At 33.2% G+C, this 24577-nt stretch overlaps 3 protein-coding genes across 5 annotated transcripts; all 3 read left to right on the top strand.

Moving 5' to 3' along the window:
• The first annotated feature begins 10297 nt into the window (after window positions 1-10297).
• On the top strand, window positions 10298-13016 carry LOC138314487 (calmodulin-like). The gene is made up of 6 exons (XM_069254849.1): window positions 10298-10384; window positions 10738-10768; window positions 11155-11295; window positions 11617-11862; window positions 12238-12283; window positions 12641-13016. Exons 1-5 carry the CDS (start codon window positions 10382-10384, stop codon window positions 12264-12266), a joined length of 450 nt encoding a protein of 149 aa, XP_069110950.1. The 5' UTR covers window positions 10298-10381; the 3' UTR covers window positions 12267-12283; window positions 12641-13016.
• A 1330-nt stretch (window positions 13017-14346) lies between these two features.
• LOC138309245 (uncharacterized) lies at window positions 14347-18058 on the top strand. 3 transcript variants are annotated; one of them, XM_069250410.1, is made up of 7 exons: window positions 14350-14523; window positions 14699-14764; window positions 15045-15072; window positions 15631-15774; window positions 16212-16451; window positions 17646-17686; window positions 17893-18058. In XM_069250410.1, exons 3-6 carry the CDS (start codon window positions 15045-15047, stop codon window positions 17669-17671), a joined length of 438 nt encoding a protein of 145 aa, XP_069106511.1. In that variant the 5' UTR covers window positions 14350-14523; window positions 14699-14764; the 3' UTR covers window positions 17672-17686; window positions 17893-18058. The 3 variants fall into 3 exon arrangements, with proteins under 3 accessions (XP_069106518.1, XP_069106511.1, XP_069106503.1); XM_069250417.1 differs by lacking the exon at window positions 14699-14764 and having other exon boundaries at window positions 14347-14523; window positions 15001-15072; XM_069250402.1 differs by lacking the exon at window positions 14699-14764 and having other exon boundaries at window positions 14355-14523.
• Window positions 18059-20961: 2903 nt separating this feature from the next.
• On the top strand, window positions 20962-24361 carry LOC138314467 (calmodulin-like). The gene is made up of 6 exons (XM_069254826.1): window positions 20962-21095; window positions 21500-21530; window positions 22119-22262; window positions 22719-22967; window positions 23393-23425; window positions 23655-24361. Exons 1-5 carry the CDS (start codon window positions 21093-21095, stop codon window positions 23422-23424), a joined length of 459 nt encoding a protein of 152 aa, XP_069110927.1. The 5' UTR covers window positions 20962-21092; the 3' UTR covers window position 23425; window positions 23655-24361.
• The last annotated feature ends 216 nt before the right edge of the window (window positions 24362-24577 follow it).

Below are 24577 nucleotides of genomic sequence, written 5' to 3'. Positions count from 1 at the left end.
ATACGAATATACCACAGCCTCACAAAACAAACACCACAAACTATACAAATAACAACAGTTCCTCAATTACAAGAACACGAATATACCACAGCCTCACAAAACAAATATCACAAACTATAAAAAGACAACATTTCCTCAATTACAAGAATACGAATATACCACAGCCTCCCAAACCAAACACCACACACTTTACAAATAACAACAGTCCATCAATTACAAAAACACGAATCTACCACAGCCTCTCAAAACAAACACCTCACACTTTACAAATGACAACAGTTCCTCAATTACAAGAACACGAATATACCACAGCCTCACAAAACAAACACCACACACTATACAAATGACATCAGTTCCTCAATAACAAGGATACGAATATACCACAGCCTCACAAAACAAACACCACAAACTATACAAATAACAACAGTTCCTCAATTACAAGAACACGAATATACCACAGCCTCACAAAACAAATATCACAAACTATACAAATAACAACAGTTCCTCAATTACAAGAACACGAATATACCACAGCCTCACAAAACAAACACCACACACCACACACTTTAAAAATGACAACAGTCCCTCAATTACAAGAACACAATTTTACCACAGCCTCACAACACAAACACCACACACTATACGAATAACAACAGTTCCTCAATTACAAGAATATGAATATACCACATACTTCCAAAACAAACACCACACACTATACAAATGGCAACAGTTCCTCAATTACAAGAACACGAATATACCACAGCCTCACAAAACAAACACCACACACTATACAAATAACAACAGTTCCTCAATTACAAGAATACGAATATACCACAAACTTCCAAAACAAACACCACACACTATACAAATGGCAACAGTTCCTCAATTACAAGAACACGAATATACCACAGCCTCACAAAACAAACACCACACACTATACAAATAACAACAGTTCCTCAATTACAAAATACGAATATACCACAGACTTCCAAAACAAACACCACACACCATACAAATGGCAACAGTTCCTCAGTTACAAGTAACACGAATATACCACAGCCTCTGAAAACAAACACCTCACATTTTCTGTTCTGATTCCAAATGAACAGAAGACGTGTTTTATTAGAATTTTTTTATTTACATGTGTACTTCAGAGTTTGGTGATATGGCATATGTTTTTATCGACCTAGCAATTGTTCAATGACATAAGTATTTCGACCTCTATGTTATATTAGGTGTATTTGGTGCGACTCGATCGCTGCAACACCGCACCAATGACCGCCATTGATCGGTTGTAAAGAGAAACACAGGTCTGTAATACAGTTCCGTTTTATCTCACAAGATGTTTTCTTCTTACTCTGAAAAAAACATCTAATCATTTGACAAATTAATGAAATTTACATTTTACAGAACTGCTGTTTTTGTTTTTTTGTTTTTTGTTTTCGAAAGACCCTAGGGCTATTTCTATAAGTAAAAAAAAGATTAAATCAAATCTAATAAAATATAATGGTATGCAACACTGATTCTTGTGAACAATATCTGATTCAAAATAATAGCCATACCTCACATAGAACAAGGCAATAGGACCTTTCTATTTAATTGATAAATCCTACACAACGCCGTCTTGGCTTTGGCTTTATGTATTGTAGGTCGTGGAGAAAGGCTAATGACCGTTAAGAAAAAAACAACTGTATTGAATGTGAGAAAAAGTGCACTGTATATATGTCGGAGGGCAGAACACATCAAATAGTAGACGAGTCTATGTATGTTTTGTAATCAACATATACACAAAATTAAACAATGCAACGTAAGTAAGTAAATAAACAAGGTATATTTGAATATGGTTTTAATTAAAAACACAAAAAACCCATGAATTTTGGTCGTTCCTTTGGTCACGATATCCATAGAAAGCGTGTGGATATAAATCTATAGTCACGGACTATACATCTTGGATATGTCATGCATTCTTAATCTATCACCATGGAATATTACTTAAAGGTCACCATGATCTGATGCTATTACCGAATAATCTTTTGACTTTTATTAAGAAAATGTTTTCCTAAAATCCGCTATGCATCTAAGCAATATGGGAATATCATAAAAGTCACTGATTAAGTATTCGAGGCCATAGGTTATTAATTTAAAGACATTGTTTATCAATCTAGGTAGCAGTAATCTTTGGACATGGATTAAAACAAAAATGACAAACCATCATGTTCTCCATGCATTCCAGCAATATGACAATATACACAAAAAGTAATGAAACACAGAATTATTAGTATATATGAATAGAAGTTTTTGGTAAAATATCTCGGATGATTATGTACTATTTGTTTGTAACGTAGAATATGACAGATTGTATAGAGACTGAGATTGATAGGTCACATATAGCTGAGATTTCTGGCCTGTACCATTGGGTGGAAATTGATAAATAACATGCATTCAACGTTTATGCAGAAGCAGTTGTCAATTACATTTACCTTGAACATAACACATGCTAAAGGCATTTACTAACATGAATTTTACATGTACATTATGAATCTTTAAATTAATGAGTCTTTGCTGTCTCCATGTATCCATCTGCCAGTTTATTTATTGCATGTTACCATCAATATTTTGACTATTTCATTATGTGTAAATAAATAGGTCCTTGTATTCATTGCTTTGTTATACAACATTTTGTATAGACAAGGTCTGGGTCTTCAATGATGTTTTACTAGGCCGATGTTATGTTATGGTGATATAAGTAACATAAGCCTTCAGTTCACCTTTATTCATTATTCTGTATTAATAATTTTTAGCGGAAGTATGTGGCACCGTTGTTATAGTTTAAGGAAACAACAACGGTATCAAGGTCTACATCTTACTTCTTTGAATAACATATTAAACTATTTTTACTGCGTATAATCGTTTAATGATGTTTCAACGAGTTCGTTAAGTGTAACTAATTCTTCAATATGGACATAAGATAAAAGGGCTGATACAAATTAATTTTAGTTTTCATAGTAATTTTCCGTTACTATTTATGTACATTTCTATACAAAAACATAATTGAGTAAGTAAAGCAATCGATTAAAATAGAGCCTTGTCAAACGTCCTTGAATGAGTTTTTACAAAGGAACAGCCAACTTCTGAAAACATTTTCTAATAGAGTGCGTTAGCCTGGTTAAAGATGGCGGATAATTGTCTGACTACTCGTATAGATTTTGCAGAGGTTCTTTATTACAGATTCTGGGTGGTGAAAACAGACCTCCGGAGAGGTTATAGCACTGATATCAAACATAAGCAATGACACAGTTAATATATCTGAATTAGAAAAACTGGAATCAAAAGTCTCCATAGTTCAATTGAATATTATAGATGCTACACCACTGACGAATGGTATTTTTTCTCTATAAAAATCAGGAGCAGATGAATTAGCATTTTTATTCAGTTACAAAAATTACTTACTTTGCATGAGCTTCTTATTTTACTTTAAGATAAAAATATTAAAAACAATTAATTGCCTCAACAAAAAAACTATTTTGTGATAATTACATATATACGAACGATTAAAAACAGGTATTGTTAATTAAACAATACATTAACATTGTTTAAGTTAGACAAGGAAATTCAGTTATCAACGACGATTTAATCCACAAGATGGAACAGCCCTTTTAATGGTGATCAGTTGACGTTACCATGCCAACATTAGTGACGTCATATTGGTCACGTTTTGGGAGTCAGTTATACCCCATACAATGTGCCTTGGTTAATTTATATAGTAGAAGTGGCATTTGAATGTAGGTATTGTTCAAATGTTGGGTATCATTTATATTCTATCGGCGATACTTTAAGAAATCATTTCAAGCACATAGTTAGATTGGTAAAGATATGTTTTCATAATTCGAATCTCCCAACTACGTTCATATCAGATCACTTCCATGGTAAATGTCAACCTCAATGTGTCACTACAGAAAAAGGTGTGCCAATCCAGGTCAAAATGTTGTAAATGAACGTCTATTCTAGTGCAAAGACTTTCAGAATAATATTTTCATTTCATTATATAACGTCCCTTCTACACTATTAGGATAGAATTTTACATAACAATATGTATTATAGTATATATATAATACAATATCTATTCTATTTTACGGAATTGGACAATTCGGAACTTATGTCAAGGTCACCTGAACAATATGAGACACGTTCGTAGTAACCTCGCAAAATATTTTCCGCTTGAAAGTGATGCACGTAGTGACTAGTGTCACTCCTTGGAATATCACTATCACCCTCACCCTCGGGTGACAGTGATATCCTCGGGCTGACACTAAGCACTTTCAGCACCTAATGCAGGTAGTATTTACATATTATCATAAGATCGTATTGTCCTATGTAGATATCAATTTGTCATCACCTTGAACGTGAATGAACTGTCTGGCTACAGTGTGAAGGGTGATATTGATTAGGACCTGCTGACATTGTAACCAGCTCTTTGATGCACCGAGGAAGCCACAATACTCTATTATTATAAACATTGTATAAGTGTGGTGATACCGTTACTAATAAAATGTACAATATATAATTAATTAAATCTTATAAATTTTCAAACATGAAAACATAATTTATAGTCAATAAACCTTGGTCATAACACGCCATTTAAGCATGGACGTGCTGTCTATGTGCAAACACGTAGACAACACTTTGGGAGAGACACGAACCGGCCAATTCAATTTCATATATGTTTAATAAGAAACAGATTGACTGAAACACAAAGAAACAATTTATAAAACTTATGAACTATATACGGATTGTAACATGTATAAAGCCTATATGCAAAGTTACAAATATAAAATCGAAAGGACAACTCGCCCCTATATGAGACAAACTCTGTTACGAAACCGAGACTTTTCGACCCAAAATTATATTTACTGCAAGTACTAGATCAGACGACTTACTATATGAAGCATAAATGTAAAACAACTGCTCGAAAGTATTTACGACAGCTTTAGAGACTATCCTCATTGATGTATTAGTACATGAACTAACATACAAGTAAGATATATGATCACGAGGAACTTGTCGTCTGTACACGCTTCGGTGTCATAGACCTAATTTGACCAAACTATCCATATTATATATTAAATGACACAATAACATAAATTCCTAAAGTACATAGATCACATATAATACATTTTCCATTGATAGTTCATTAAATTACCGTATCGTTTCGTCTAAACGACCACTAAATATCTTCTTGGGCATTTCCGGCGTTCGCCGCTACTATGTATCCCATAATGCGAGCATATAGTAAAGTTACGAACCGAAATCTGGACAATAACTTCCGGAATTCCGGAACTAAATCTAAAATAGAAATCAATTACAAATAAACAACAAACTAATATTTATGCCGTTGCATACCGGCCTCTTAATCACGGTGTAAACCGATATTATTACTTGAACGAAGAACGGCCTAAGGCATATTACATATCACTATACACTTCATACATAGTTAGTTGTCATCGAGAAAGTAAATCTGAATATTAAATCTAAATTGAATTTCCTAAGATCACATTAATTAATGTCTGACTCGAGCAAAAGCACGAGTTTGCTCACTGGACGTGTCGACACGTTTGACAAGGTCTTAACCTTAATAGATCTCACAATGCCATGTTTGTCCTGGACTACTTCTTTAATCCTACCGGAAATCCATGCATTCCTTGGTGTACTATCCGCGATAAGTACCAGGTCTCCGACTTGTATATTGCGTTGCTTGCTTGACCATTTCTGTCGGCCTTGAATCTTTGACCCATCCCTTCCATGTCCGCAAGGCACTGAATCTGTCTCCACCGTCTTCTGACATAGTTATCCGTTGTGACGAATGTTCCAGGGGGAAATACTCTCCAAGATCAAGCGGTAGCAAATAATTCGGAGTTAAAACGCGAGGGTCTGTCACATTGTCCGAGGCTTCAGTTAATGGGTGACCATTTCAGATGGCCTCTACCTTACAGAATAATGTCTGAAGACCTTCATTGTCCATTGCCACAGTCTGTTCATGCATAAGAGAGTACAACACTTGACCTTATAAGTCTTTCCCAAACTCCACCAAAGTGAGAACCGGAAGGAGGGTTGGAATGGAAGATGTTGATTATTGATATATACCCAACATCTTCCTTGAAACGCCTCGCATATTTCTCTAATTAATCGATTACAATAATCAGACGGTATCTTAGATATGTTTAGTCTTACGATAAAAGAGTTCTCTCATCTAATCTGACTGAATTGATTCAAAACATTTGAAATAAAAGAATTCTTTGTTTATCTAGATGAATCAAACAGATCGCGTGTCCTGTACGTTTTCTGTTGTTAATGTCAGCACAGTATTAAAACTGATATAATCTATATTGTTTGTCAAACAGTGACAAGGTTTCTTTTACAGTGAAATTATATTGGAAGGTATGGCTCACAACAAACCAATCGTGTGCTTCGAAAATCGACACATGAAAATATGAGCTCAAGTACAACATGAAAGAGTTGTCTGACAAGGGGAAAGAACATGGGATGGCTGTCCTTTTAACGAAGCACAAAGATAATGATTTTATACACCATAAGTTGACTTGGTGTACTTGGTGTGTCTGCTTTCACGTGATGATTCCTTTTGTGAGAAAAGGAAGAATTACTAGATATGAATTATTCGAAAGTCAAAATCCTTTATCTAATGGGAATTGATTTTGTTCAGTCCATGCAACCATGGTTTTCATTTTGTTTTCAATTTAGTATTTGATATCTTTTCTTGGGTTGCTTACCTGCAGTTTCCGCTCTCTAAATCTCTCTCACCAATACAATAAACATCATAAAAGCATGATCTGAAATCAATGTTTCCTTATATTTACAGTTTTTCACACAAATTCATATTATTTATCCTCGCGACAGTTGCAGATATTTTAATAATATACCCATATTTTTTTTCTCCGCCGCACCTATCTTAATAAAAAAATTGTATCAAATGGTCACTCTCATTAAAAATGCAAATGATGCTAATTATATACTCATTGAATTCATGATACATTAATTAATAAAAACTTTAAATCTCAAGTGATATTCCTTATCTGTTGTCAATGTCATGTATCCTTTTAATTTCCACCCGATTATTCCTTACCTGTTGTCAATGTCATGTCTCCTTTTAATTTCCACCCGATTATTCCTTACCTGTTGTCAATGTCATGTCTCCTTTTAATTTCCACCCGATTGTTCCTTACCTGTTGTCAATGTCATGTCTCCTTTTAATTTCCACCCGATTGTTCCTTACCTGTTGTCAATGTCATGTCTCCTTTTAATTTCCACCCGATTGTTCCTTACCTGATTGTTCCTTACCTGTTGTCAATGTCAAGTCTCCTTTTAATTTCCACCCGATTGTTCCTTACCTGTTGTCAATGTCATGTCTCCTTTTAATTTCCACCGATTGTTCTTACCTGTTGTCAATGTCATTCCAATTTCCACCCGATTGTTCCTTACCTGTTGTCAATGTCATGTCACCTTTTAATTTCCCGTTGTTACTGTTGTCAGTCAGTCTCCTTTTAATTTCCACCCGATTGTTCCTTACCTGTTGTCAATGTCAAGTCTCCTTTTAATTTCCATCCGATTGTTCCTTACCTGTTGTCAATGTCATGTCTCCTTTTAATTTCCACCCGATTGTTCCTTACCTGTTGTCAATGTCAAGTCTCCTTTTAATTTCCACCCGATTGTTCCTTACCTGTTGTCAATGTCATGTCTCCTTTTAATTTCCACCCGATTGTTCCTTACCTGTTGTCAATGTCATGTCTCCTTTTAATTTCCACCCGATTATTCCTTACCTGTTGTAATGTCAAGTCTTCTTTCAATTTCCATCCGATTACTCCCTACCTGTTGTCAATTTCACGTCTCCTTTTAATTTCCACCCGATTGTTCCTTACCTATTGTCAATATCATATCTCCTTTTAATTTCCATCCGATTGTTCCTTACCTGTTGTCAATGTCATGTCTCCTTTTAATTTCCACCCGATTATTCCTTACCTGTTGTCAATGTCATGTCTCCTTTTAATTTCCACCCGATTATTCCTTACCTGTTGTCAATGTCATGTCTCCTTTTAATTTCCACCCGATTGTTCCTTACCTGTTGTCAATGTCATATCTCCTTTTAATTTCCACCCGATTGTTCCTTACCTGTTGTCAATGTCATGTCTCCTTTTCATTTCCATCGAATTCTCGCAGTCAATTTTGATATTTTGGCTCATTATTCTTTAGTCTCGACGTATAAAGCTAAGTTAAAAGCTTGTGTCGGACTTTAATCTGCCGAAAGATGAAACTCTGTCGATAATTAGTATTTATTTAATTATTCACTTGCATGGCAATTGTTTTCTTTCAATGTGTATTCTTTTGTTTAATTGTAGGCTGGATTGATAAAATGACCTTTGAACAAGTAATTGTTTGGCCCAAATCCAAAATTATAAATAAAAATATTGGTTTTTACACATTATTAAAGAAAGTGATAGCATAGCGTCGTTTCATGCGATAAAACAGGCGGAGGAAGTGCCAATTACTCAAAGTAACATAGCATTTAGTTTAACAACATAACATATTAAAATTATTTAATAATGGTGTTTTCATCAGAACAGAATATCACAACTGATTTTTTTACCGAATTTCCGAATTATGTGTCATAACTGTGTATTTATACTTATTAGGAACACGTGTTATTTACTTTTGCATATGTAATATCATTTTCTAATTGCATTTATCTAAATAAGCAATCTACGGTATATGTATCTCTCCAGCATAATTGATAATATTGTAGAAAACGATGACGGTTTACATTAATGATAAAAAAATCGACATGTTTGACAGACATGTTCTAATGGTATTCATATATCTTGTGATATGTTTTTATTGACAGTTACAATGAAACATTTAAAATAAATTGTTTTCATTTGCCCATCAATTATATTCATGTAGAAATAAACCCACAATCAGTTTATAAAAAGGAAAATAATTAAATGTCTTATTTACATGTATGATTTCATCATTTTAATGTCCTTGCTATGTTAGTTGTTAATTGGTTATAGCGACACGATTGGTTTGTCTTATCATCAATTGTACTGTAAACTAAGTATTCTTTATTGTGATTGACTTTGGGAAATTCCAACTGGCGTGCAGATAAAAAAGTTACTAAAGAGAGTACTGACCTCTGATTGCCTAACCTTAAGCTGGTTTTTGTCATCCATCCATACAAATAACAAACTATTCGACCTTTGATTATATGATTTTATTTGGTGTTTACTTCATACATAAGTGTTGTCTGTATAATAATTGGGCTATAGAAGAGCGAACGGTTGTATAGTATAGGGCTAAAGGTGGAAAATATGTCTTTTGTAAAATCGTTTTTAGTTTAGAAGTTAATTCAGATATAGATTTGTTTCAAATTAATTTGCATATGCAAGAACAAAATATCGGACTCAAACAAATTGTTTACCCACAAAGAAAAACCCAGAAATGAAGTTCGTAATTCATGATATGACGCCGATTGTCAGGGAAGAAATAACCGTCTCCAGACAACACAAAATATATAGGAAATATAAATGGATTTGGTACAAATGTTGATTGCAATGTATTACTGGAGTAGTCTCCCTTGGATCGTACATTGTATATCTACTGGTAACCAGCTGTGACGGATCCTGAAATGTTCTGTTATCAGATATGTTTATTTTGTTCTATATCGACTCTCGATAAGTGATTTAAGTACTTATTCTCAATTGGCGATACATTTATTTGTTTTCATTTCCACCAGGTTGTTTTATGTGTTGCCAGTACACACACACACACACTCACACACACATTTATTTATAAACATATGAACTATTGAATTAAATACAGGAGACGGATAGTCTATTGTAACACTGTTTACAGTTTGTTGACAAACACATATCGGTTCTTTCTTAAAGGTACCAAACAAACATTTTAAGACAATAGGTTTCACAACAGTTCAAATAGCACTCATTACTCCAATGAGTAGAGGAATCACAAGCTGGGATACCGTCGCCAGTATAGCTGTCAAAGGAGTCACATCCAGCCAGACTAGCGTCCACATGCTTTAATAATACACTCTAGATGACACAGTAGTTTCAAGTAACTATAATGGCTATTTGCTAATGTTATTGTTTCAATACTGATACATTACAAAAATATTTTATAAATTAATTAAAAGAAAACAACTCATAAAAATTACTCTGTTACATGTTTTGGTAAGCGTGCCCTATGGTGATTTAAAAATATCCTTTGTTTTACAAATCAAAATACAAACGTCATGAACCTGTGTTCCGAACGTCTCTCAACACGCAAATGAGGGACCCATCGCTAACAGTTGAAAATGGTAGGTGTTACTACGATAAGATTTGGTGTATATTTACAGTGTAACATTAGTGAATTTCGTTTCCCATTTTGATTATTAATTGTATATTACTAGTATGATTTCTTTTTAACAGCAAATCCATATAACAATACTATAAATGGTGTTTACATTATTCATTGTATTATACATATATATTGTAAAATATCTGTTTCGGTTTTCTAAAAATAACGGTAAAAGTACATTGTAAAGTTTAAGGAGCATGATAGACATTTTCTTTGGTTTAGATATGGTTAAACTGTGTCTTACGTGTACATTCATTTGTAATATCTAATCACAAATGATGTACTTATCTGTATTTAACTTATATCTTTCAGGTTGAACATTTAACTGAAGAGCAGATAAATGGTAAGATGTGAACATTTCCGAATTGTTTAACACACGAGATAACATTATGCAAACTTGCTTCCAAGTATGTCTTTTTTAAATCGATCTAAAAATAGTTTTATGATGTAATGTTGATGATGTTGATATATTTATATACTTTATGTCAAATATTTATTTGGTAAAGTGTAAAATATTCGATTACAGCCAATTATATGATGTTGATTTGATCACATACTTTAGGAGGGGCATTTACGGTATTCGATGACACGCCAGGTTAACTATGTTAACTTGATGACAGAGTTTAAGGAAGCCTTTACGGTATTCGATGACAGATTAATTATGTTAATTGATGACAGAGTTTAAGGAAGCCCTTACGGTATTTGTTAACTATGTTAATTTGATGACAGAGTTTAAGGAAGCCTTTACGGTATTTGACGCTGGTGAAGGTGCCATACCAGCCAAAGACTGTGGGACAGTGATGAGATCCCTAGGAATGAACCCAACCCTTACACAACTCACGGAGTGGGTAAAAGCAGCAGACCGAGACGGTAGGTCAATACGCATAATTCCAATCTGTATTTTAATTCATATTATAAAAATTCACATAGACCGTAAATAATTTAGTTTTTATCGGTGATTATACATCTAATGGTCCTAAATTAGAATTGATTATAGTGTTCACTAGGTATGTTTCCTCCCGAAAACAAGTTTACATAAATCTCTACACACTGCCACGTGCTCCACCATATAGCTGCCTTTCTCACTCTCCGTACTCTAAATAAAGGTAACAAACGATATAATTTAAACAGTATGTTTAAAACGGTGTTAAACACCATATAAATAAAATAAATATATATTTATCTATTTAGGAACTGGGATGGTTGATTTTCCAAGCTTTCTTGTGATGATGAGTAAGAAGCTAGAGGACCCAGAGGAGGACGAAGAGGATCTAAAGGAAGATTTCCGTATTTTTGATAAAGAAGGGACTGGATTTATTAATGCTGTAGAGTTCCGCCACATCATGACCACGATAGGGGACAAACTGACGGATGAGGAGGTGGACGAAATGATACGAGAAGCTGATCTTGACGGCAACGGTCTCATCAACTACGATGGTAACTTACGATCTTGTCTATTCTACAAAGATTTATAATACAAAACTTTGGTTAATATGCATCAATTTAACGGAAAGAGTGTCCCTCAATGTGGTATATATGCTTACAATGTATTTTTGTAAGGACTGGTTAAATAACGTGCCAGTTGTACTATTTGGTTCTAAAGTTAGATTCATTTCTGTACATACAAACGTATAAACTATAGAGGTTTATCATATTTTCATAATAGATAGTTTTTGAGTCAACGCTGAGAAGATTATTATAATGTATGTATAATATTTTTTTATACAACGACATACATTGAAAATATTTTATTGTTTATACATGTACAGAGTGTATGTGATATTCATGTATGCCTTGGTTTTTTGTTTGCAGCTTTTGTTACGATGATGTCGATGAAATAGAATACTAAAGAAGGAAGGTAAGATATTAATAAAATCTCTTAGATTCCACCAGCAATCTGAGGCAAATTATCCATTCATTTTTTCAATATATGGAAACCAAATGCCATTTGTAGAAAACACATACGTAATAATGACCCTTGATTCACAAGACTGAGTTCACTTGTCTGATGTTTTTGCAATAAATGCCCATATGCATCATTTCAATAACTGAATTGAAAAAAAAAATTCACCATCTCTCTCTCTCTCTCTCTCTCTCTCTCTCTCTCTCTCTCTCACTCTCTCTCTCTCTCTCTGTTACAAATATATATTAACTGGAATTATGTGGCTCGTTCCATTGTCAGTTACCATATGACGTTTACAACCTCTTTTTTCAGACCAAATGTGAGGTATATGAGAGCAGCATTACAATGGAATTTGGATCATCAAGGAAGAGGACAACATTTAGTTTATCAATCAAAAACGTTTTCCTGTCCAGAGAGATCACTTATAAAATTGTTTACATTGTAATGTGCTTTGTTTCAAAAAGGAAATTTCTATACCAGGTTCAATATTGTAATTTAAAACTGAAGATAAAAGCGACGAAACAGGAGAAGCAACACTAATTGGTCGCTTTACCGAATAAAAATGTATAAATTACATGTATGTATCCATCATTTGTTCAATACAAATAATATGTTTCTTTACCTTAAATTATCAAAATTTATAACAAATGTATCCTTTGTTCATAAAATAATAAAGTAAACAAGCAAATGTGTAGTTATGATTTATGTTTGAAACAAAACACTATTTCAACACAGTATATAATTAAATTTATGTGTTTGGAGAGGTTGCTGTACATTCATGTTGTCTCTTTGTAATATAGAAACTAAACATGACACCCTACGCGGTCACATTATACTTACAACGAGCTATCAGTCGTCCCAGTTCCTTAATTCAATCAATTTAAAAACAGAAACAATAGATATCATAATTTTATGTTTGAACTCCAAAGGAACCATATTAGAATGTCCGTCACTGAGCCACATGTTACCAAGCCTCAGTATCCTGATTTATTAGGTTTAATTTCCAATTAACAGCCAGGACTATTTAAGGATGCTCCCTATGCCTACAGCATGTTGCGGTAGTTGAATATCTGTATGTTTTGGGAGGCTGCGGTGTAAATTTGCTGTCTACTTGTAATGGTGGAGCTCTTTTTTAATGTGCTATCCCAATGCTGCCGACACCGAACACATCCGGTCATATTGCCCCACTCCTTTTCTGCTAATCGCAAATCAGGAACAGAAACTACCAAGTTTTATAGACTATAGTGTGTCTCTGCCAGTGGACAGAACCAAAAGACTTCCTCAATTGTTGGCCAAACGATAAGCGGTGTCTAGAGAGAAGTAAAGAAGTAGAAAATCAATTAGAAGAATAGGAAGTTTCGTCCCTTTACACGATTAAACTGGTATAAATAATTATAATGCCCCACTTGCTAGTATCTTATCCAGTTTCATCTTGATATCAATTGCAGTGTTGATGTCATTATGAGCATCCTTCAGGAAAATCAACCAGGAATATGTAGAGCTAGTGTGTGTAGGTGCAATCGCTCGATAAAAATAATGGAGGGTGTGGTTAAAAGATATCTGTTATGTACGTATATGGCATGGCTGTGATTCGTTGAGTATCGTACAACGGCTAATAGATACATATGTGTGCCCACATTGAAACACACGTGTCTAGTCAGCCATTTACCCGCAACGCAGGTAAAGAACAATAGATTTGTCAAGTCAAAACTGTCTTATAATGATATCTCGTGATCTGGGGTTGACTGTACGCGAACTATTCTATCAAATGATTCAATATATACTCAAATCTACTCTTAATTTATAAATTCTGCCTAATGATGAAAACAAATTTCAACAACAAACATTAAACATATGGAGGTAAAATTAATAGATATGAAGTAGTTTGATGCCAATTCCATTTCAAATGTTTAGATTTATATATTCCTTTAAAACTGATATATTGTTATATAGTAATACTGAGTTGAGAAAGTAGTTGTGATCATAATGAGAAGTTTCGTAGAAATTGTACGTTTGCTTACAGATAAATGTCCCTTTTACTTCGTTTACCAACACGACAGCCGCTTTTACTGAACCAAACATTTCGTACCAAATTACCCTCTATGGACCCCCAATGACGGTCCATGTTATCGTAACAAAGTTAGACGTTACCATCAAAACAGAGTGTTCAAGACGGAAGGCGACCATATTGTCAGGTAAAAAAACAATGATTACTTATTTCTACATTTTTACATATTGTTTTAAATGAATATAATTTCACTACATTGATAAACAATGTATCAGTATTGTTGTCAATTTATATACAGCAATGTTTGTCAGTTATGATATGATTATGTTTTGAAGTGTTTGTATTTTTCCTGTCATTTGAAGATATTGACCGAAAGACAGAGCCAAAGAAAATCTTGTTAAAATGAACAAAACCTTCAAAACTGTGTGGTTAGTAACAAAAAACTATTATTAACAATATTAGAGAATGGCAGCTGGATTTTTTTTTAAACCCAGTTGTTTTTTACGAAGTGACCATTCTTCTCATTTTCGTAGTACAACAGCAAACATGTATCATTTACCTAATCTAAAATAGAATTTAAAGAAGTTTGTTTTATGCATCTCTTATCTGTTTTATTTGTTGTAAGCTGTAAGTTATACCATGAATTGACTGTACCATTGTATAGCTTTATCGGAATTCAAGGGAGATAACTCCGTTATATATTGACAGATGGAGCCGAATGACGAGCAGCTGACAGGTAAGGCTGGATTCTTTCCTTACAACTCTTAATCTGTCACGGCGAATGATTCAGTGAATCGGACATATTATATATATTTCTATTTATATACATACATTATTTCTGATGTGTGAATGACTAGAGCATATATAATATTAGATATTAATACAAATATTAGATACCTTTAGATGTAAAAAATACACAAATTATCACATAAAAACACACAACATTACCTTTTTCAACACAAATGTTCCGATCAGTTACAGTTACCTTTGCTTAAGTCAATTAGTATGATCTTCGTAGTATTACTATATTAATAAGTTGTGTCCGTTATGCTATGTATAAAAAGATATGAATAGTGCATAGAAAGTAAAAACTCTTAAAGCCAGTAACGAAACTGATTAGCGATATTTTGTTTTTGTATTTGTTTTACCAATATATTCAAATAAGAGAAAGTGATTGTTTCATCAGCAAGAATGGAATTAAGAATATTCAAAGTCTCTGGTTTGAGGTGATGATCCAGGCATGTAAACACACAGATAAGTAAATATCAGTAAATGAAATATTTTTTCATTGCAGAGTTAAAAGAAGCCTTTACATTATTTGACAAAGATGGCCGTGGATGTATTGATGCCAAAGAACTAGGAACCGTGTTACGGGCTGTTGGCCGTAATCCATCTGAGGCTGAGTTAATGGCTATAACCAATGAGGTGGATCCGGACGGTAAGACTAGTTACCTGTTATTTGTTATTCTCCAGGTATAAAAAAATTATCAAACATGGAATTACTGTTAAATATAATATAATATTTAAAGATGAATCTAATGGCGATTATCACAATGATGATTTTTTAATTCTAAATTCAATGCAAACTTTGTTTCGCCAAATAAATGAGATAAAAAACTAGTATTGATAATCTATCAACAACATTTATAATTAATCTATAAATACTTAATTTAGCCATGTTTACTTATTTTTATCGGTGGCATTTGATTGTAATATAATTTCCCATATTCCATAATATATTTGACTTGGAGGTTTTCTTTTTTTTTACTTTTTAAAAACTCAACATATTGTAAAACAAATGTATTCGAAAATAAAGACAATTACATTGCTATTACATTGTGAAAATCTTGTTTTATGTGTTATTTTTTACATTAGGTCGTGGTATAGAATTCAGCGATTTTAAGTCAGTAATGATGAATAGATCAGGAGAGGACGATACGAATGAAGAGTTAGACGAGGCGTTCCGAGTGTTCGACCGAGAGGGCAATGGTTATATCTCAGCGTCAGAATTACGGCACGTGATGACGAATTTAGGAGAGAAGCTATCCGAGGCGGAGATTGACGAGATGTTGAAAGAGGCTGACGTTAATGGTGATGGTCAGATCAATTATGAAGGTAACAATCCTATTTACATAAAATGGACGGAATTGTAGAGAGCTTAGTGATGGCGATTGTCAGATTTCGTTATGAAGGTAATAGTTTCGTTTGATAATGATAAAATTTAATAAACACAATGGTTGGGTTGTCTGATGTCCATGGTAATGGTCAGATGGACTACGGATGTATCAATTTACCTAGATAAAGTTAATCACTTTGGTGTTATGTATTATGTCAGTGTGTCACTGATATTGATTTTAAATACATTATACAAGGTCTGGTTAATCCTGTTTTACCAGAATCTGCTGTAGAACAAAAGGCAGTTCATCATCTGAAACTGACAGATGGCATTGAGGAAAAATCTTTGAAAGTGACATGTAGATTTATAAAACTGAATTGCATCTCAAATATGATCATTTTTCTTGTCGAGTGGATTAACATATAAGTGATCATGTGGTATAAACTTACTGACCATGACCTACAACTGATAAAAACCAAGTATTCATGACATAGTGTAATCGCATGCTTATAGGAGAATGGTAGGGGATGCTTATATTGAAAGTGCTGACAAAATCAGTTTAGACGTTAAAGATTACAAATTATCGAGTTATATATGGAAATTTCAATTTTATCGAAAGGATCATAATTCTTTATATTTGATTATAATTAATTTTCTCTTTGTTGCTGGCTTTCTGATTTGCCTATTCATTTTTTCATTCCACGATGAAAAAAATCGAAAATGGCGCGGAAATCCCGACGTTATCGTGACGTCACTATAGTAACATTGACGTTGCGTATTGATTTGGGAAAAATAATCCCTTGGAAAAAAAATAATGGAATCGTACGTGTAAACGTATTTCATTTGATAAAGTAGCATGGAAAATTAATTATAAGCATTGAAGTCACTATTTTTCAATTTCATCGGGATATGAAATAAATTTTGTTTGCAAACTTTTGTGAGCGATTCACACAGTTTGCAAACAAAATTTCTTTCATACCCCTATGAAATTAAAAAAAATAGTGACTTCAATGCTTAAATGATTGGCCCAATATCGCAAATGTCACTTAAAACGTATAACTACTTGTACTATTTACATTGAATATCATAGTAACATGATCATTGTCAGAGAATCTTGATATGTAGGGCAGCACATTACATTTAGAAAAATGCTGATTGATATCAAATAACGATAACTTTTAACTTCCTTTCAGAATTTGCAAGGATCATTGCAAGATAAACGAAGCATGAAAAGGTAAATATTGATGTACAGATTGGTAATCGAGTCACAATTTTATTATATATATCAACTTAATATTAATATATTTTATATTTGACAAGGAATTGCACTACATAATGTATACCTTCCTCTATTCTGACAAAAACAAAATCAATGTCTTTTTTCGCCCATGACATGACTGATTTTCAATATTTATATAAATTTATTTGTTTTTTTTTCAGGTTATCGTGAATAAACGTCATCTCGACGTTTCGTCAACTCGTGTAACTGGAGAAATCTTATAACACATTCATAGTTTAGGATCATTTAATTTAAGTAATCAGTATCGAGTAAACATTCTCTGTTCATTATAACATGTCGTTGGCAATAAAACATTCAACATAGGTTTATCATTGTCTGTTGTTTTGTTAAATACTTCCTAAAATGAGCGAGGATTTTAAATAAATTATTTTGTATGATGTTTTTTTTATTTTTTAGACTTCCAGAGAAAGATATTTTTTGAATTTACACTTGATTGGAAAGTCCTTTGATCTTTCTTGAGGAAATGAATATTCAGAATATGCACATTGAAACAATGCACATTGAAAATAGCACTCAAAGGATTGTTTGTTTACAGTAGGGAGTTATACCATACATGATATGAAATCAGAAAAACATTACAATGAGGTAAATTACTTGAGCATCCGATTTTCTCTGAACTTATGTAATGCTTTCCTTTAGAGGATTATAAGTTATGGAATTTTTCTAAAGTTAAAGAATGATGAAACGGCTTCTTCAAACATCTGCACTAATATGAGGCAGCGTTTTAAGTGTCCGTCCATGTTGCAGATGAGGTTGTTGAATAGTTGAAAATGTCATACGAATAATGGTATCTTCAGCTTACACATAACGGAATGATAAGAAACAGGTTACTAGGACTGATTTGAAGGAATACTATAGACTAAATCCATCTAATAAGACTGATGACACAATCGTGCTTCGCCCATAAAAAGCAATAAGAAATCGACAAGAGTTATAATGATTTACGCTGTTTATTAGTGACCTAAGAAGGCAAATATTGGGTCTAAAACAAACTAAAACAAACTTTATTTTATACCCAATATTATCCATATTAGGAAACTGTCAAACTGTGTAACTACTAATGTTTTGCTCAGAATAGCAGCATATATTTCCTTTGCCCTCTTAATTGTGAAGGTTCATTTTAAACAAATCGCCATTATTGCTTAACATAACGCTTCATATAAAGTTTCTGGTCAATAACATTTTTAGATATCATGTATCGTAAAAGAAAAGAAAAACAGCAGATGATTTAGGTTCAATGTGATTTTTGACCCATTTCCATATTTGTAATTTTTCACTTTTACATATAAGAAATTCAGAATTGTTGAAATACACTAAAATGTAAACATCAAATGGCAACGAGTTATAATTCCACGCTTAAATGTTCTCATTACAGTAAACCTGAAAGAGATGAACAGCAGAAATGAATTTGATTTAGCTTAAGATGTCATGGCACTATTAATTTATCTGGAGTACAAAAAGTCGCAATTTCAATTGTACACAAACCGTAAGAAGATAAGTTTTCGCAAAATGACCGCCGAGTACGTATCTCATAAGCAAATAGAGATAATTTCATCATGAAAATCACATGAAAATCACCATATCAACCTTTGAACAAGTTCAAACTATGTATACTGTTACGTCAAAACTACAGCATGATATAACTAATACAAAATGTTTTTTTTTTGTTGCTTTATTATTTTAACGTCCCATTAACAGCCAAGGTCATGCAAGGACGGCCTCCCATGTCATGTATGCAGTGTGTAGTGTGCATGAGGTGCGAGGTGCATGTTCCGGGAGACTGTGGTATGTTCGTGTTGTGTTTCTTGTATAGTGGAACTGTTGCCTTTTTTAAAGTGCTATATCACTGAAGCATGCCACCGAAAACACCAAGCAACACACCCAACCTGGTTACATTATACTGACAACGGGCGAACCAGTCGTCCCACTCCCTGTATGCTGAGCGCTAAGCAAGAGTAGGAACTACCACTTTTATAGACTTTGATGTGTCTCGGCCAGGAGACAGAACCCAGAGTCTTCCTCAAGCGTATACCTTTAGTGTTTAGTGTTTAACAGCATGAGTTATGTAAGGACGTCCCCCATATATGCGGCGTGTAGCGTGTATGAAGTCTGCGTTGTGTGTTTGGGAGACTGTGGTATATTCGTGATGTGTCTTCTTGTATTGTTGAACTCTTGCTTTTTTAGTGCTATATCACAGAAGCAAGCATCGAAGAAACAAAATATTTCAATAACGCCCTAATTGAATTCATAACATTAATTTAAACCTTAAAACAATATTATCTTTTATTTCATAATTTGACATACCCTGCCATGAAAGACACATCCAAAGTTTAGAGACAATATTGTTTTTATTGTGACTTGTGGAATAGGTAAATCCTAATGGCTGATATCATTGACCGGAAACAAAGGACTCCTCGACCTTACCTAGATAGCTGACCCCGGGCAGGGTAGGTTTTAAAACAATGGAACAAGTCAAGGGATTGTTGGATTGATCAGAATCAAACCAGGTCGGTTAATGAAGCCTGGTCCACTATTATATATCACAAATGAGTATAAACTTATACACTGACACACACCTAATCACAGGGATCGTCATTTGAACGTCGTATGAATACCTTTATGCATTATGATTAATAATGCTTATTCAGAAGTGTGACAAAATTGTTTCACGCAGTACAAATTGTCAAACCTCGTGTCCGTTATTTGATCGTTTTCTCCCTTACTAAATGTTTACATAAACTTAGTCCCCCAAGTTAACAATTAATGCCAAAATACAGAATTTAGATATTTGGTCATTGGTTTATTACCGATAATTAAACCAAAACTTAATGCTTTATTTTAATTTTGCAAAAATTAAATCGGTTTCATAATGATGATTCAAAACAATAATAAAAAAAAATCACATTTTGATTGCTCATTTGATTGACTTTCAATATTGATGCTTACACATTCGCGGCTAATATCCATTAGCATATATACCATTATACACTTTTATTTTATTTTTAAGATAAAACCATTCCCTTATCGTTGTTTTTCGGGAGCTGAAGTTTATTATTATATGGTATTTGTTTAACGTTGTACTTGTATATGAATGTCAACATTTCTTTTAATTTTCACAGCAATGTATGGTTTAAACTGTTCAGTTTGTTTACATGTTTATAAGATAGCCCATGTGTCGCACCAATGCATTTATCAAACTTCCAGATCTTATTTCGGGTATTGTATATACTTTGGTCGTGTCAATTACACCCCGTGGGTTTAAACCAAATAGTTAATATTGGTAGTTTGTGATATCCGCTTCTGGTTTACAGGGTGTTTTCGGACACATAAACCTAGCGAAATGGTAAGTTAATTAGTATTAATATAGTTTTAATGTCTAGATTCATATTGTACTTTATACAGCTGATTGACAGAAATGAAATGTAATGGCCTTGGTATTTGAAACCAAATAAACCATTTTAGGTTCAAAGTTCATCCATGTTATTGTATTCAGCGTTGTTGATATACAAAAACAACTTTGTGCAATAGACACGATGTTACTTCATAATGAAATTTTGATACTGAAATTTATTTAATTTTAAAATTCAGCAAAAATACGAATACTACATATGCCTTTATAAACAATCTATGTATTAAATGTATTTACATGCTTTCCCTGTTGTCGTTTTGAGAATGAGTATTATTATTTATTAGTGTGACGTTTTATTTAGCTATCACATATAATAACAAATTATGTTTCATCCTCAGGTAGAACATCTCACTACCGCACAGATAGCAGGTTAGTTTCTATAACTTTACACTGCTGTATACCGTATGGACCTGTATAACATAAAGTTAATATATATATATATATATATATCTTAAACATTACACTGTAAATCGTATGGACCTGTAACTTAATGTTAATTTTATATCTTAAACATTACATTTAAACCGTATGGACCTGTAACATAATGTTTATATATATATTATATTTAAAATACACTGTAAATCGTATGGACCTGTAACTTAATGTTAATGTATTTAAACATTACATTAAACTATGGACCTGTAAACATAATGTTATATAACATTATATAAACATTACACTGTAAATCGGGTTTTACTACATTTTGTGACCCTCGGGTAGAATATCCCTATCCTCCATATCCACTTATGAAAGAGTCTTATAATCTACATCCTCATTACAATTCCTTGGTATATTACACATTTCTTAATGTGCATACATCATCACACCTTTCGTAGTGATTCGTAGTTCTTTACATATTGAATTACACGTGGAGAATAGTTTACTCTATTTATTAACACCGTTCTACAACGAACAGCAGCTGATACTCATTTTGTTATTTTAATTATCTAATTATAGAGTATAAAGAGGCATTTTCCCTCTTTGACAAAAATAGTGATGGCAGAATAGAGGCTAAGGAACTTGGGATAGTGATGCGAGGCCTGGGCCAGAATCCCACGGAATCCGACCTAAAGGACATAATTAATGAGTCAGACTTAGACGGTAGGTACACTGTCTTATGTATGTATGATATCTCATTATATATTAAATAAGTTGTTATCGAAATAATTCATTGATTATTAGAAATATTGATTCGCCACAGTTTGTAACAATTCCACGAGTTAATTAGTTTTAAATCAAGTTAAATGCAAGCAATGTAAAGATTTTAAGAGTTCATGTAATAGGATATCGTTCTTTATGAAGTACTGTTCACAACATGATTGCAAAGGCAACTACATTTTGTACCTATTTTTTTCTATTCGTGCCAATTTCCCTTTCATAACTTCTCCTTTGACATCGCACCAAGTTTGTCATTGAAACCCATTAGCCACCGCTTATTCGTACTATCGGTACCATGATCTCTCTTTTCAGTCTGTGATGAAAGGCATAATAGTTTAATGATATCTGGTATATAAGTTTGTTTGATATGTTGTTTCCTATCTGTTATCCATACCACAGGAAATGGCACCATAGAATTTGCGGAGTTTCTGTCCATGATGGTGAAGAAGAATAAGCAGTGCACTGAAGATCAGACACAAGAGTTGCAGGAAGCGTTTAGAATATTTGACGTGGACGGAGATGGTATGATCACGGCAGACGAATTACGTCATGTGATGTTAAACCTCGGCGAGAAACTAACCAACGATCAAGTGGACGATATGATTAAAGAGGCTGATATTGATGGTGACGGCAAAATAAATTACGAAGGTAAAATATACATTTTTGTATCCGTTGTTATATATTTCTACACAGAGAAAAATATTTTACGTATCAAGATTATACCTAAATCATTTTAAAAAATTAACAAGAGTTCCACTATACAAGAGGACGCAACATGAATATACCAGTCTCACAAAACACGCATCACACACTTCATACACGCTGCACACCGTATACATGGGATATGCCGGTCTTACATGACCCTGACTGTTAATAGGACGTTAATTAACAAACACGTAAATAAACCAACCAAAACTAGTTTGCTCTGTTACATGATTATCGTACAAGAGTATTCGTAGTCACTGTATCTACTAATCATTCACGATTTAAAATAATGCCGATTTTTATTGACGCTATTAGATCCAGCGGTTGTTAACTAGATATTGCTGTCAAATCTTGTTCTTACTTTACAGAATTTGTGAAGATGATGATACAGAACATTTAAAGTAAGTAATGCGAATGTCATCAGAAAATTAACAGTCTTTTATTAAATCTGAATTAAAATGTTCCAACACAACCTTGATATATAACCCCTCATTAGTAACTTTTTAGCATTAGTGAAATATTTATAGACATACATAGGTGAAAGTGAATTGGCGTTTTCTTTTGACACTTTTTGTTTACTTTTGAATTTTTTTCCTTATGCTATACTTTTTACTTCATTCTTCTTTTCAGGGTTCAATATGAAAAAAACCTACATTTGACATTTATGCCATACGTTCATATAAAAATGGCCAGGACATCAGCAAGAAATCGACATATAAAGAGCGAGCGTTTCTACATGGAGCGGTAAATTTACTTGTGGAGGCAATACAGACGACTTCAAGGACATTTCAGTTTATTTCATATCTTATGTTTTGTTTGGAGACATACGACAGTGTAAATAATAATCATGTGTATGTATCACTTATATATTTTTCACAAAATCAGATGTTTTTGAAGCTCATGAAATAATGATAGTGTTGTGAAGAAGATGCCTTCCTGATCATGAAGTCAACAAACATTTAATATTGATGTTTATTTGGTAACATCAATTATAAACATGATGTGTGATAAAGCTACAGTATTGTGGGGTTATCAGGTATTGTGTCGATAAAATATGTGTAGTGTGCATTGTGATAATTCATTAATCATTTTATCATATCTCGTAATGTTGTTACCATGTGAAAGCTGGGACAAGTGCTCCCTCCAAGGAAAGCAGTTGTTGTTTCTGTTGTAAACCTAAACATATGAATCAAAGGATGTCTACATCATTTTCACTAAATATGTATTGTACATTGTTGGCTTTGTACGTACGAGTATTTACTCATTTGAATACTATTACAAAGATTTCCATGGAATATAAAAAGTATCGTGTTGGGATGAAATAAAACATTTACAAGTATGAAATGAAGTATATCATTCTTTTACTTATTGGTCAAATATTAACGTTTTAGGTAACTATATAGAGATTAAATCAGGATTGATACACCAACGCTAAGTGTTCAAGTATAAGTAGGAGACACGAACACAATGCATTAGCGTGCCCACTAATATTGTAGAAAGATGATAAACTCCATCAAATGTGGATATAAAGGATAGATATATTCTATCCGAAG

This window comes from Argopecten irradians, chromosome 1, assembly GCF_041381155.1.
Source record: "Argopecten irradians isolate NY chromosome 1, Ai_NY, whole genome shotgun sequence".
Taxonomy (NCBI): Eukaryota; Metazoa; Mollusca; class Bivalvia; order Pectinida; family Pectinidae; genus Argopecten; species Argopecten irradians.
The sequence above is the reverse complement of the archived record's forward strand: the minus strand, read 5'-3'. Positions and strand labels throughout refer to the sequence as shown.

Coding starts and splice junctions, on each gene's coding strand:
- LOC138314487 (XM_069254849.1), top strand. Junction 10,769..11,154: donor AACTGAAGAGCAGATAAATG/GTAAGATGTGAA, acceptor ATTTGATGACAG/AGTTTAAGGAAGCCTTTACG. Junction 11,863..12,237: donor CGGTCTCATCAACTACGATG/GTAACTTACGAT, acceptor TTTTGTTTGCAG/CTTTTGTTACGATGATGTCG.
- LOC138309245 (XM_069250417.1), top strand. CDS start 15,045: ATGGAGCCGAATGACGAGCAGCTGACAG. Junction 15,073..15,630: donor GAATGACGAGCAGCTGACAG/GTAAGGCTGGAT, acceptor TTTTCATTGCAG/AGTTAAAAGAAGCCTTTACA. Junction 16,452..17,645: donor TGGTCAGATCAATTATGAAG/GTAACAATCCTA, acceptor ACTTCCTTTCAG/AATTTGCAAGGATCATTGCA.
- LOC138314467 (XM_069254826.1), top strand. Junction 21,531..22,118: donor CACTACCGCACAGATAGCAG/GTTAGTTTCTAT, acceptor ATCTAATTATAG/AGTATAAAGAGGCATTTTCC. Junction 22,263..22,718: donor TAATGAGTCAGACTTAGACG/GTAGGTACACTG, acceptor TCCATACCACAG/GAAATGGCACCATAGAATTT.